The following is a 13,640-nucleotide window of genomic DNA, read 5'->3' on the forward strand; positions in this document are numbered from 1 at the left end:
CAGTATTATTACTCAAAGAGGTGTAATAAATGTAGCATGCATCAGTTACCGGTGCAACTAGCGTGCTTGGATAGTGGTTCTCTTACTAAGCACATACCAAGTGAGATGTCAGCGTCGGATTGCCGGAAGTGCGCAGACTCTTCAGGAATGGAGGCTCTTTCTTAATATGGCAGTCTGTGAACTTACATTAACAGTACCTGTTCGACCAGGTTTCCTTTAGTTCTGCAGTCCCCATGCCCATTTTCCTTTTAAATATAGACACGATAACCGGTTATATCGGTGACTTGGGCAAGAACGAAACATCTAGGGAGACTTGTGGCGAATCAGTATCAAGTATAGTTTCTACCGGTCAGACTGGACATAGTTGTGGCCTGCATAAGAAAGTCAAGAAAGAGGCAGAAAGAACACCTTCATTTTGCGTCTTGCCCGCCACTCCATTTTCTGACTTCCTATTTTTTCTGTTCGTACCTGCTGGTACGGCGTCCCGAGTGTGACAAATCAGTCTTAACATACGGATGAAACGGTTAACTGTCATTCAGCTACCCCTCCCAGAAACAGGGACCAAATTGGATGGGGCTCGGAATATATACCGATCTGTGCAGAGAGGTGTGTGAGCGGGGACTTTCCTTAGAACGTGCCTGCTGGGATACGTGGTCGCCGCAGCGGTCACAGGTGGTGTGGTTGTGGAGACCTTGGAAAGTGGGTGCAATGCGAGGAGGCTCGATGACGGAGCCATCTCGTCAGGATACCACGCAAACAAGACAGCGTGTAAGAATTAAACAGTGACATCAACTCTCGTCCCCGCCATTTTGTGTCCAAGTCAACGAGAAAGAGGTAGTGATGAGAAGCTGCATGTGTGCGAAGCAGATTGCCCGTTCTTTAAAGCCCGTACATGGGTTGAGTGGTGACGGGGTAGCGCTGCATGACTTCGGGCAGTGGGGGGATGGCGGCGCGTAGGCGGCGTGGCCCCTGACCGCGGCGGCGTCGGCGGTTCCTCATGTAGCGGCGCCAGATGCCCGACAACGTCGAGTAGGCGCCGTCGACGAGTACGTCGAACACGTGGAAGATCTGGAGCGACGAATAGCCCAGGTAGACGCCCATCAGGCCGCCGATGTTGCGGAATAGGCTCGACAGCTGCGGTAACCGCAAGTGACAATGAGTGGGTGCCTATTAAGAAATAAGAGGAAAACGCACGGGCCTGTCACCTGGCACCAACTGGCCACTATACTATCACTGCTGCGTGCGAGTAGAAAAGGGCTTTAAAAAAAAAAAAGCTTTCTTAATTTGTTGCACCTCTACAGCACCTCCGTTAACTACCTCGGAAATATCTTCACGGAGGGAGGGAAAAGAAATGAGAAAGAAGTAAGCTTCACTGCTCCCTATCTTTAGAAGCGCGATCTGTGGCCTGATCTTTTCTCCGTAGTTTTCCCATTTCTGTAATAAAGTTCGAATAGGGCGCCCAATAAGGGCAACATTGCGCATGTGCGGAACACTTAAAGAAAGATATGTGAATTCGCCGTAGTGGTGAAAATGGTATTTTTTAAAAGACAACAAAGCTTTAAATCAGCGCTGTTGATGAAAAGCGACATAGAATAGAAAGAGTAAGCACTTCAGAGGCGATGCTTGCTTGCAAAACTGCCATGGCTAAAAGAATATTCTGATCGGTTCTTACCGTTAGCTTCGGCTCTTTGCTCTTATATAGGACCTTGGTGCTTCTCATGAAAACTACCACCCTGACGTGGATCCTGCGATGAAACGAACCATCCAGCGCACGTAAGAATAGTTGGGGTTGAACAGCTGATTATACATGGGTGGCGTAACACGCACAACGCGAACATAATGCGACCTGAAGCCCATTGCACGTAATTAGCTCCATGAACTTTAGACGGCCGGGTGTGTGCGCCACCCATCGATCACGCGCTAGTCTGCAAAGCCAGCGGGAGTAACGTAGGCTAGTCGCGGTATTAATAAGCAGCATAAAGGAGCTTATGCTTGCGTAACTAACCAAACTGTGGCAATGCGTTTCATGCAGAACGGGGCTGTGAGCATTTTTACGCATCACGGTGAGGAAGTTTTTCACAGCTGCGGAATCTGCGTACGTAGCGAGATGATACAAACGGTTAAAGCTAACCACTGCACTGTAGGGTCAGTATTCACCGACGTCACAGCGATCGCCATTTCGTTGTCTGTGTAGCACTGCGAAAGGTCGTTGCGTTCCTAAAAAGATTATAGCGTCCTACTCCGGCGTGCACTGCTGAAGCTACGCGCCCGAAAAAAAAAATATGGCGCCTTGAAGCAACGTCCCTTTGTTGTCCTCACGTTCCACGTTTCAGGGGCAAACGTCCGGGAAATTGTAATGCTTCGCACCTCCATGTTACAATATAACCAATAAATTCCGATATTAAAAGCGGGAATACTGGATCGAGCGCGGGCGGAGGAGGGCGTTCTTTTGCACGTCTATAGTTGACAACGTTGAGATAAGTGAGTAGCAGGGTACGCCTGGCCTGCTATTGGCTGCTGCTCCGGTCTGGGGCGTTGTTCGCTGACATGTACAATGGTCTCACCTTTTGCCCTCTCTTGGCGACCGAGACAGCTCAACGTCATCGCTATTCATCTGGAAGATAAGAAAATTGACTATGGGCTGCAGTCTGCCACCACATGGGTCGAACACCTGGCTTCGCATTAGCGACATCATGAACAAACCTAAGTTACTTTACTCACACTCATCGATGTAAATCTAAATGTGGAGAATTTAGCTTACATAGACACCTATTCGCTGAAACAATACCTGCAGAGTGAGCACCGCCTTTAAATGGCACCCTCTCTACATTGAGCATTAGACAGAGGTGCTTGCGTAAGCTGTACCGGATGATGAGTACACTAAGATGCTAATGCGTCGGCACTAGATCGAAGATAATCACTGCCCAAGGTCACCTGTATACAATACGTCTTTATGGTCATGTAGAGAGAAGTGTCAAGCAGTTGAACTGTGCAAGCTCTGAAATAAAGCAGCATAGCTCGATGGCTGTGTTCCGCTTAAAGCAACACGTGAGATGACTGCCTATTGAAGGAACACCGAGAACAACTTCATCCGATTTTCGTTCTCTCTAAAAATTGATTCTATGCCTATTTCCGGGTATGCTGATGTTTATACGACAGCAAAAGACGAATTCTCGAGAAAATTGCGCTTAATTTTTTTTCCCCGGCACTCGATTCGAGCTCGTGACGCCTACAACAAAAAGGACTCCATGATCACACTTTTGAACTGACCACTACGCTAAAAAAAATGGCGAGGTGCTCTTACGATCCGACTTGTCCACGTCAGTGAGCTGGACGTCGTTTGGTAGTATTGAACCCTGTGGGATGAAATGACGCTGTCAGCGACATGGGCATGCGACGTTTTGTTTACGTGCCAAGTCCTACATGCATCCCTTGCATGGAAACGCGGCTCTGGCATCTTCAGTGCTCATCTCTTTTGAAGTAAGTTAATAGTATCTGTACTACCAGAAACTCTTTGCGCCTGACGATTTCTATTTAAAAACAAGGTCGAATGACTTACTCGCAAGCGGTCAGACATTTGCACGTGATTATTTTGCGATCAATCTTGGCCTCCACAGATCTTTCGCAGTCGCCTGGAGTGCAGGGGCAAAAGACAGAATTACTGACACAACATCACTTGGCTTTCTTTTATCGCTCAGCTTGTCACCGCCGTAACTGGCGTTTGCGTCATTTTCGATGTATTCAGTTGCCCACATTGCGTTCGAAACACCTTCCATACCGAAGGCATGCAGTAAATTGCGATTTGCCAGCAAGAAAACAGTACTGCTTTCAACGTGAACAGCTAAGCCTTCGCACTAGACGTTACTATGGCCGCCGCGATTCAAACAGATGGCACAGGCACGCACGGCAGGCACAGGCTGCAAACGTAAAGAACACTTTGTAGATGTTTTGTTATGAGAATACGCAGAGCCCGGCCGTGTATACCCGTTGTCAGTGATGATGTTCATCTCCAATCCAGAACTGCCGATCATAGCTAATCTACAAACACAACTGCGAAGGCACCGAAATTGTAAGCGGTCTTTCATAGCAGTTTCATAGTCGGCAAGTAAAAGTGTGAGCCCTCTACGTTGTTTGAACTACCGACAGCGAGCTGAGCGACCCATGTGGTCCGCGAAAAAGATGCAGTGGTAGCTCACGCACCTCGCAGAACATCCACGCAGACGGGAGACTCCACCAGTTGAGGCGCGAATACCCGAATGTGGTTGAAAGACCGGCAGCCACACTTCTCGAAGATGTGTACCTGGTAACAGTACTCGTCGCAGGCCTTGAATGACGCGGATGTTACGCACACATTCATAAGGAACCCATTTAAAGTATTCGGCTTCATTATTGATCGCAGATACAAAGTTTTTCATTGACATTACTTCGTAAAGATGTAAGGAACTACGAAAACTTCAACTTTCACGTTATTTTTCTCATCGTGCTTCCAAACTTCATGTAACACAATTTACTATGTACCGTAATTTCTGGACTATAGAACGTCGACTATTCCTATTCAAAAGCCGACATTTTGCGTCATGCAGACTACCTATGTTTGTGGACTGTACATGATTTTATTTTTCCAGATCGTTTGTCACAGCTAGAAAAGCCTACCGGTGGCTATGAAAGAAAACAGAAACGTGCCCTGAGTGGGCGCCTAGGATATGTTACCGTGCTAAATAACAGCAAAATCAGCTGCGATATGCAATCAACTTCGATACGCAAGTAAATGCTGTCGCGGTAGCGAAGAGTAGCTGCTTTGACCAATCAGTCTCACATAACTGACTTGTTTCATTCCGAGAGCACCGAAGAAAGTGTTTTCGACGGCATCCAAGACTGAAATCAGTGCGATCTAGTAAAACACGCAGTTTTACCTCTCCACAATAAAACGCTTGCTTATCCATTGCATACTGCTCGCGGAAAATCTAAAACTTATTTCCAGCGGAAATTCACCCCTGCGGACTACACACCGGCTGCGGACTATAGTCCAGAAATTACGGTATATGTCGCCATCGTATGCACAGTACGCCATTCCACTAACCTGACATAAACTTTCGTATACGTACCCGCTTTGTGTACACTATGCCTTTGACAATGTATTTCTCCAATTCTGGTGGCCAGTGATCCTGGCAGGGATTCTTGTACGGCTCCTTGAGATTCTTCGAGATGGTCTGAAAGAAATGGCGTTGCGTGAATATCGCTGGCGAGCAGTACGCGACGGAGCCGGGGCTTATATGACTGCAGGGCAAGTGATCCCGCACTCGATCACACCTTGGCGACGCCTATGTAGGTGGTGGCACCGGGAGGAGCATAGACGGCGTTGTCAAACACTTCCTCCTGGGCTCCCGCCTGGTGAACCATGATGTAGAAGCCGGCGTCCACCGTCAGAGGAAGGAACTCCTCCGGTTCCATGTTCAGTGACATCCGCAGACCTTCGATGGGACGAGTGCGGCCAAACGCGTTTCAGAGAGTAGACGAGTAGCTCGAATATACATAAATTAGGTAGGGCACGTAAAATAAGTAAAAACAGTTGTAAAGGACACTTAAGCTCCGCCTTAATGGTTTGACATGATAGCGTTGATGGGCAATTGCCTAAGTCGGTCTGCTCCTATGCCTTGTAACGGCTGCCTGGGCCTCGTCAAGCTGTATACCTACAGCTTTTAGTCCAGGCAGCCGCCAGAATTTTCTGGAAAATAAATGAAATTGAAAAATTGAAAAATTGAATATGCGGTATTGTCATTCTCGACTTTACATTCATATATGCCTGGGGGTACTCGTACCACTCTTGGCGCAATGGTGCAGGAGTTAAGCGATGCGCCACTACCCTGGAATGGTAGGTGCTGCCTCCGGTGGGGCTTGTGGGACCCAGGTTGCTCTTCCCAAGCAACCTCGTGCGACCGATCATTAGTTTAACCGCCACCTGCCACTGTGGTCAGTTTGCTCACAATCCGGTGGGCAGGCTCTGATGACGCCCCAAGGTCACGTGACTTAGGCGGCCTACCTATATAGGTTGCTCCTCCGGAAATGTTTCGCTCGCAACGCTAATAGCGCTGGATTTTTCTGCACAACGGGAGCGTTCATGTTACCGCGTTAATAAACGTGCCGTGCGCGAGCCACCATAGGCACGACGCGCTATATCAAGTATACAGCTGGCATGCAGCTGGCATCCAACCTATGAAGCGCGGCAGCGGCGCAAGCAAACAATGAGGCAGGAAAAAAAGGGGGAATGTACCGGATTAGAACAAAGGGCCTTCTCCCACAACGTGGCGAGCATGACTAGCGTCGGACCAGCTAGGCTTCATAACATTGGTGCAGGAAATCCTAAACACTTGGTGCTGCATCGCAATAAAATTACTTCTCTCTCTTTCTCTTTTCCCTCAGCGAACGTGCGAGATTCTACAGGCAACGTTTGCGCGAAGGTACAGCCGCATAGGCTACAAGCCTGGTAGGCACGAGCATGTCAGCTGAAAACCATTAGCTAGTACTTAGCCAGTTATTGGCTACTGCACATTGCTCAAGCGTTCTACACAAGTTCGACGCCGACTGCAGATAGTAAAGCCATCCGCACAATACGCTTGACGCGCAAATTAACGTAACACTTGAGATGACAATGGCAAACACTCGCCGTTTTCGGGATCCGACATCTGCATTGCCTGCCAGCTGAAGCGGCTGCTGTTGCAGCCGAGGCAGTAGCAGTTGCCGTAACGTGGCACCATCCGGATCTCCAGGATCCTATATAAGGGAGAGACGGAGTGCATGCCGGACCGGACACGAACTAGAAACGCCCAAGGTATACATGCTGCCGCACCAATGCGAACATATACACATATACACCCAGAGCAGAAAGTCTCCTCACTGAGTGCTGAGGCAGTCGCCTTCGTGGACACGGCACTCCTGGATCATGTCCTCGAGCTGGTGGCCAAGTTTCTCGGCGCGGCTCAAATTTCGCCTCTGCTCTTCCGATATCCACTGCTTGAGCCGGTTGGACAGGGCGATGTCCTCGTCGGTCAGCTTTTTTTTTATGGGACAAGGAAAGACGTCAAGTCACGAAGAACGATGTGTTCTCAAGGAAAATGGAGGACGACTGCAATTCATTCGTCCAATGCAGATAGCCTCTCTGTTTAAAGCAATGTATGCGAACGTCACCCTCGTAATCCAAATTTTGTCCCCCCTCCTCCTCTTCCAGCATTTCACAAGATCGGCTAAGAAATCAAGCGAAATAAAATCAGTCCCAACAATCTCGGAGGAGATTACCTTCAAATAAGTCGCTCTTTCTAGGATGTCCCCCCTTCACTAAGGGGACAAACGCCTTAAAACAAGATGACGCAGGTTCCATTTCCTTGCAAAATTAAACTACACCGATAGTAGTATGCTGAGCCCCGAGTATTCCTCTATAAGCCAGGATTTTTCTAACCATTCCTACGCAGTCTCAGCTCTAGTATACAACAGAACCCCAGCAATAACCAAAATATTCTGTCCTGCGCACAAACAGTGAGCTACCGCATCAGAGGATTCCTCGTGTGGCCTCTGTGAGGCGCAAATGGCCTATTAATTTTTACTTCAACAAGAACTATACATCACAAAAAAAGACGGTTTATTCAGCATATACTTCTGTTTTCTTTGTTCTTCACTCAACCTGTATTCTCTCAATTTTTCACATGTGAACGAGAGTGGTGTAACTTTTCCCTCTTGTCATAAAGTGCACATAACCTTGACAAACTTACCTACAACAGGAATTAACGCGGTTTAGGCTTTATTTCCCTATTCAAATATTACCTATACGCCTGTCTGCCTTTTGGTTAGCAAGAACAGCACATGGTAACAGCGTAACTTCAGGACACTGATCCGCATTTGAGGGCATTATGGAGATGGCAGCTTTTAACACCCTCAAGAGAGTTCCGTGGACTTGCTCAACAGTGCACATGAGTTTATAGCAGGGCTAGTTGGTACATATTGAATAAAGGAACCAGTCAAAGAAATACGTGGTACTACAGGGGAGGCACACATATACCACCAATATACTTGCACGGCTGACGACAGCGCTCACCTCAGAGTTAAAACTCCTTAAACACCTACAGGTCCTTGCGAAGATTTTTTACGTTTTCTTTTGTTATTCCTGCTTATTATTTTCACTGTGCGCTAGGTTGCTATTCTTTCATCTATTTCCACCGTACACAGGTGCGTTGTTTTTAATGATGCGTTAAATGATTTTCAAGCAATTACGTCAGTTTATGCAGCCTACACCGACTGCATATGCAGTCAATTGAAGTAGCCAGCGCCTTCTGCCAGGCAACAACACCCAATATAATGGTCATGCATTCCCGTTCATTAACAATGCAAAGGCCGGTCCTTACCGTGACGTTCCTGTTGCGCGTTGCGCATAGCTTTGCCAGTAACGCTTTCTCCATCTTCCCTTGAAAGCTCTCTTCTCCGCATAGCTGAGTCTTTCTCCACGGGTTCATGTTGCACACGGTGATCGCTGGGAACTGGACTTGCTTTTGCTGCGTCGCGAAATACAGGGCGAACTGTTCTAAAAGCTTGGAGGACTGGTTAACGTGGTAATTAAGTTACTGTATAGCTCTTCGGGCATGGCTTTATAGAATTTAGTACGCTTTACACAGCAAGAGGAGCTGGTACGTTTTTACATAGCTAGCTATACTACTTTTAAAGACAACAGGAACAGCACACAATCAATGTGTTTGTTTGGATGACGGAAGGTTTACGCATAAACTGCATCAGTTGCTGCATCCAGCATCGTGCGTCTGATTGCCATGAACGTCGAGACATTTTAATATTCACAAGACAGTCGGTGTAAAAATATGGGGAGGCAATAAAAAATAGTGTATGCGCAGGAAGACAAAAATAACATTAAAAAAATCGAACGAGAACAAAGAGAATGAGGACAGGGAAAAGCAGGAAACGCCCTAAAAGGACACGCACACACAAAAATAAAAAAACTCACCAGGCGGTTACTATGTAGCGCGAGATACAGCAGCAACTGCTGAGGTATTTTCATTTCGCCGCTGTATTCTGGTAATGAATTTGAGAGCGACACGCATATTTATGCATAAGTTACAGAGATACCATTCTTTTTTTATTTTTTAGACATGCTCATGCTTAGACTAGCACTTCCCTCCAGTCCGCAGCTCCAAGTTTACGGCTCCACCTTCGCTGAGCCTCTCTACTCGCGAGGCGCGTTTCACCTGCAGCACACGGAGCGTGCCACATTGACCCGCTCTCGCCACACACACCGTCCTCCTTTCTACGGGAACCCCCACGGGTGGTTCCTGCGGCAGCAAGCGTTCGTTACCAATCCGGTCTTCCCCGCCCACCTCCTTCCACGGTAACCATTCTGCGGGAGGTTCGGGTGGTCCCCGTGGCAACCACTCCCCGGTTGGGCCTACTACTACTACTACTACTACTACTACTACTACTACTACTACTACTACTACTACTGCTACTACTACTTCGACGACAATTTCGCTAAACCCAGGGAAAGGGCCTTTAGCATCTGTAGCTGTAAAACAAGCAACTACGTATTACAACAGGCTAAGGTGACTCTAGCGGGGCAATCTCCTCCTAATGTATCTTGATATCTGCAGCAGAAAAATATACCTATTATCAGATGCAAGACGCCGGGCAGACCGTTCGGATGACATCAGTGAACCCCCATTTTTTGCTTTTCTTTTTTTACAGAACGGAAGTAAATTCAGAACCAAGTTCCTATCGCTTCCACCGGCCAGGCTGCTAGAAAACACACTGCTCTTTAGTGGGGGCCAGCTGTCATTCTGCCGCCTCCGACACGACGGAGCGGTGGCCTCGTCTATATTATGCCAGCGAAAGCTAGTGCTTTATTTTATACACGACGTTTTATTTCAACACATGGAGGTTTTTTTTTAATTTTTATTACATCACTATATTAGCTTCACGGCACCGAATCTGAAGCCAGACAGAACCAGTAGCTTGTTTTATCATATTTGTCATTGATTTCCGATCGCGGTCTGAACAGCTTTCTAATCAACCTTTCTTAATTATTATGCAATTAATGGAAGACCGTGCCCACAGTGACTGATCAATCAGCGCTCATTCCACAGGAACCGCACCCTCTAAACCAAACCCACTTGAGCAATAGGCGGCGCCAGTGCGGTTTTGTATCACGTGACGCGCAGCGCCGTCTGGCGTGCCTCGAGTATCTCCTGGTTGACGCGGTCGTCGTAGGCGTAGTACTCGGTGAGCAGCTCGTGCGTGTCCCGCATGGTGAGCACGAAGAGCACGGCGTACACGGCCAGCCAGGCGAGCCGCCGCAGCGGGTGGCGGAAGCCCAGCACGAAGCGCAGCCCCGGCAGCCCGGACTCGTCGAACAGCAGCCGGTAGGTGGTGACCGCGTCCTGCAGCTGAGCCCAGGCGCCCGTCAGCCGGCGGCCGTTGTTGTTGGAGGCCCGCGGGCGTCCAGGGCTCCTCCCTGGCCAGCTTGCTGCGTCGATGCGCCGGGGACCCGAGAATGAATGAATGAATGAATGAATGAATGAATGAATGAATGAATGAATGAATGAATGAATGAATGAATTCTAACATCCGCGGGAGAAAAATTAAAAAAAAAATTGGAAAATTGTAAGATACTGATAGGGAAATATTGAAATGTAATGCGATCCATACATCTGATATGTAACAAAACCTTTCTTTTAAAGCGGTTCCATCGATCGCATCGAACAGTTAAGACTGCCGTAGACAACCCATGGGGAACGCTTTTGACGAGAGCAAAAACTTTTTAATTGGAAACAGATACAAGAGTGCCGTCGGGTGATCTGCGGATATATTGGTTTTTGGAGTGAAATCTCACGCTATATGAAAAAACTGCGTTCATAAAAGGTTTTCCGCTCAAAAATGCTTTCGCCCAGAATTGCCGGGAATGGAATGGAATGGAATGAATGAATGAATGAATGAATGAATGAATGAATGAATGAATGAATGAATTGTCATCATCATCATTTATTTACCCTTAAGGGCCCCAGGGGGCATTACATAAGGGGGGGGGGGGGGGGCGAACAGTAATCAAGTCACAAAGAACGAAGTTGGAACATAAACTGAGACACATGTAGATACAGCTGTGAACACATGAATGAATGAATGAATGAATGAATGAATGAATGAATGAATGAATGAATGAATGAATGAATGAATGAATGAATGAATGAATGAATGAATGAATGAATGAATGAATGAATGAACAACCGCAGCGGTGGTCTAGTGGCTTGAGCATCCGCCTCGTATGCGGGAAATGCGGGCATCTCCAGTGCCGGTACAAAGAGTACAAGCTTTCCCCCGGAATGGAGCTCATCTTCTTTTGGAAGAAATGCTTGGAAAATGGGTATTTGGCCCCATTATGTGTAAGGAAAAAAATACCTTGTGCCATGGCACTTTTGACCAAAGCTGCCCTTGAGCCATTAAAACTCATCATCATTATTATCACTTTGTTCAACACGTACTGAAACTAAAAATAAGCAAAACATACACAACACAAGACGACAGAATGCACACAATTGCTGGAAGTAGTGAGCAACTGAACTGGGCGCTAAACTTCCTCTAGTTGTGTGCTTTTAGTTGGTTTCATCATTCCCCCCATACCAAGGGCGTGTCGCTTGGGTAAAATCGAAGCAATTGTCGAAAATTATAAATGTAAAAGTTTTTATGGAACGCCTCAAAATCGCACTGCTGGCTAAGAAAGCCATTACTTTCGATTAGGTTCATTAACGTTGAATTCTTCGATGTTCGTCTTGTGGCCTCCATCGAAATGCGGCCACCGCAGCCAAAAGGACAGCGAGAAGTCGAACGTACAAGAGCTTGTAGCTTTCGTAGCGGCCAACGAATAATGCCAAGTAGCAATGCGGAATTGCGTGACATCACTTCACCACGAATTTCGTATATATATGGTCGTAATATGGGAGTAATTACTCATTGGCATCCACCCAAGCGCAGCCATACGGCTACAAAGGAAAGCTATACAGCTTTCTCAGAAACTTCGTAGTTAAAGAAAAATTCGTCCTGGTCCGGGGTTCGAACCCGGGACCACCGCTTCACCGGAGCAGTCGCTCTACCAACTGAGCTAACCGGGACGGCAAGCTTATGGTAGGGCGAGAGCGAATTGATCAATAACTCGAAGTGGGAACAGTGTTGGTCAAATGTTTAGGGGAATCACACAAGGTGGAGTAAATTTGTAATAGGGGAGTAATTACTCATTGGCATCCACCCAAGCGCAGCCATACGGCTACAAAGGAAAGCTATACAGCTTTCTCAGAAACTTCGTAGTTAAAGAAAAATTCGTCCTGGTCCGACCAACATATATGGTCGTATGGTTTTTTTTTTTCTTTCAAAATTTCCGAGCAGTAAAATCTGGTGCTATATCGATCAAGTTGAAAGCCGGGTTGTTTAACGAACCCCTCCTCAATGGGGTTCTTTCCAGATTTTCCTACCAAATAACACAATTAAACCTGACCGGCCGTTTTGTTTAGAGACAAAAACAGTTCACTTATACTTTATTATTTCCCAAAATCAAATCAAGGAAGAGTTCAACTTAGAGAAGCTGTCAACGAAGTGCGTTTTAAAATTAATTTAAACGATGAATGCAAACTCGTGCTGAAGAGACGACTGAAGGCAAAATAAGTTAAAGGATTAGACAAGAAAGGTAAAAACCAGATAGAGGGACCTAGTATATGCCCAGTGGGAAGCAGCGGTGCACGAGCAAAGAGCAGGACTAAAACCTACAAGATTAAAGATGAATTCACACGACGGATGCTGTCATGGACGATTCCGTGACGCCACGTCAAGTCAGGGGACTGTCCGCGTGCTGAAAGCATACACACGACGGATGAAAACAGCAGACCCCAAAGCGAAAAAGCGCCCTCCTTTTTCTGCCCCCGTCGTCCACAGACACGATTTGGTCAGCCTGAATCTGTGACGTAAGCCACGTGTTGCGTGGTAGGTCCTCGAGATCTGCGATTCGCGCCGTCGAATGAAGACAAGCTACTGTATTCGAGAAAACAAAAACGAGCGTTATCTCCAGACGTCGACAAACCGGTACTATAATTCCGCGATTTCCCTTTTTGCTCAGCTGTGAAAGACAAAATAATCAATCCTACCTTTCGGCAGTACTCCCCTCTGTTCCTCCAAGGGGACTCCGTGGGTGGCTACGTGAACGTGACGATTCATGGAAAGCAGCTTTTGCTCGGGCTCCGAAGTAAGATAAGAGGTCAGCATCTAGACAACTCCGTGGCTAAAAGCTGACGGCAGGAATTTAAACCACTTTTTCTTCACGCGTTCGCGGGTTACCTGGCAACATTGAAATCTCGCTTTGAAAACCGAAGACGAAAATAGAAAGCAAGAAAAGAGACAGGAGGCGACTAATGCATTGGCCATTCCTGGAAGGTGTGACTTGTGCCGTGAAAGGCAGATCGATTCCCAGTTTTCATGCAGCCTGTGGGACAGACTTCATGCAGCGAAATTGACCTCTGCACACGACACGCCCCTTAGAACGCCCACCCCGATAACATGGCGGTCAGCTATCGATAATTCAAGAAAATGCATCGATATGTGGGCTACTTTCA

General features: G+C 47.2%; 2 protein-coding genes across 2 annotated transcripts in view; both read right to left on the bottom strand.

Moving 5' to 3' along the window:
* Positions 1-10,433, bottom strand: LOC149372155 (acid-sensing ion channel 4-B-like). The gene is made up of 12 exons (XM_089566530.1): positions 10,224-10,433; positions 8,394-8,540; positions 6,896-7,050; positions 6,665-6,771; positions 5,311-5,471; positions 5,106-5,210; positions 4,201-4,324; positions 3,560-3,632; positions 3,305-3,356; positions 2,565-2,614; positions 1,673-1,745; positions 1-1,134 (listed from the first exon to the last, which is right to left on the bottom strand). The coding sequence occupies exons 1-12, from the start codon at positions 10,293-10,295 to the stop codon at positions 880-882; spliced, it is 1,374 nt and encodes a 457-aa protein (XP_089422656.1). The 5' UTR covers positions 10,296-10,433; the 3' UTR covers positions 1-879.
* LOC149372156 (acid-sensing ion channel 4-like) overlaps positions 10,380-13,640 on the bottom strand; it is a 24,660-nt gene continuing 21,399 nt past the window's right edge. The window contains exon 12 of the mRNA XM_089566527.1: positions 10,380-10,513. The gene's annotated coding sequence lies outside the window, so the exon portion shown is untranslated. The remainder of the gene's footprint in view (positions 10,514-13,640) is intronic.

This window comes from Amblyomma mixtum, chromosome 1 (genome assembly GCF_055824585.1).
Source record: "Amblyomma mixtum isolate Tamu chromosome 1, ASM5582458v1, whole genome shotgun sequence".
In the NCBI taxonomy this organism is placed as follows: Eukaryota; Metazoa; Arthropoda; class Arachnida; order Ixodida; family Ixodidae; genus Amblyomma; species Amblyomma mixtum.

Bases quoted from the DNA above. Each gene is read 5' to 3' on its own strand.
- LOC149372155 (XM_089566530.1), bottom strand. From the start codon at position 10,295: ATGCGGGACACGCACGAGCTGCTCACCGAGTACTACGCCTACGACGAC. The intron at 5,211-5,310 runs GTGTGATCGAGT...CATTTCTTTCAG, and splicing joins CCTACATAGGCGTCGCCAAG to ACCATCTCGAAGAATCTCAA. The intron at 3,357-3,559 runs GTAAGTCATTCG...TTCATCCCACAG, and splicing joins AAATGTCTGACCGCTTGCGA to GGTTCAATACTACCAAACGA.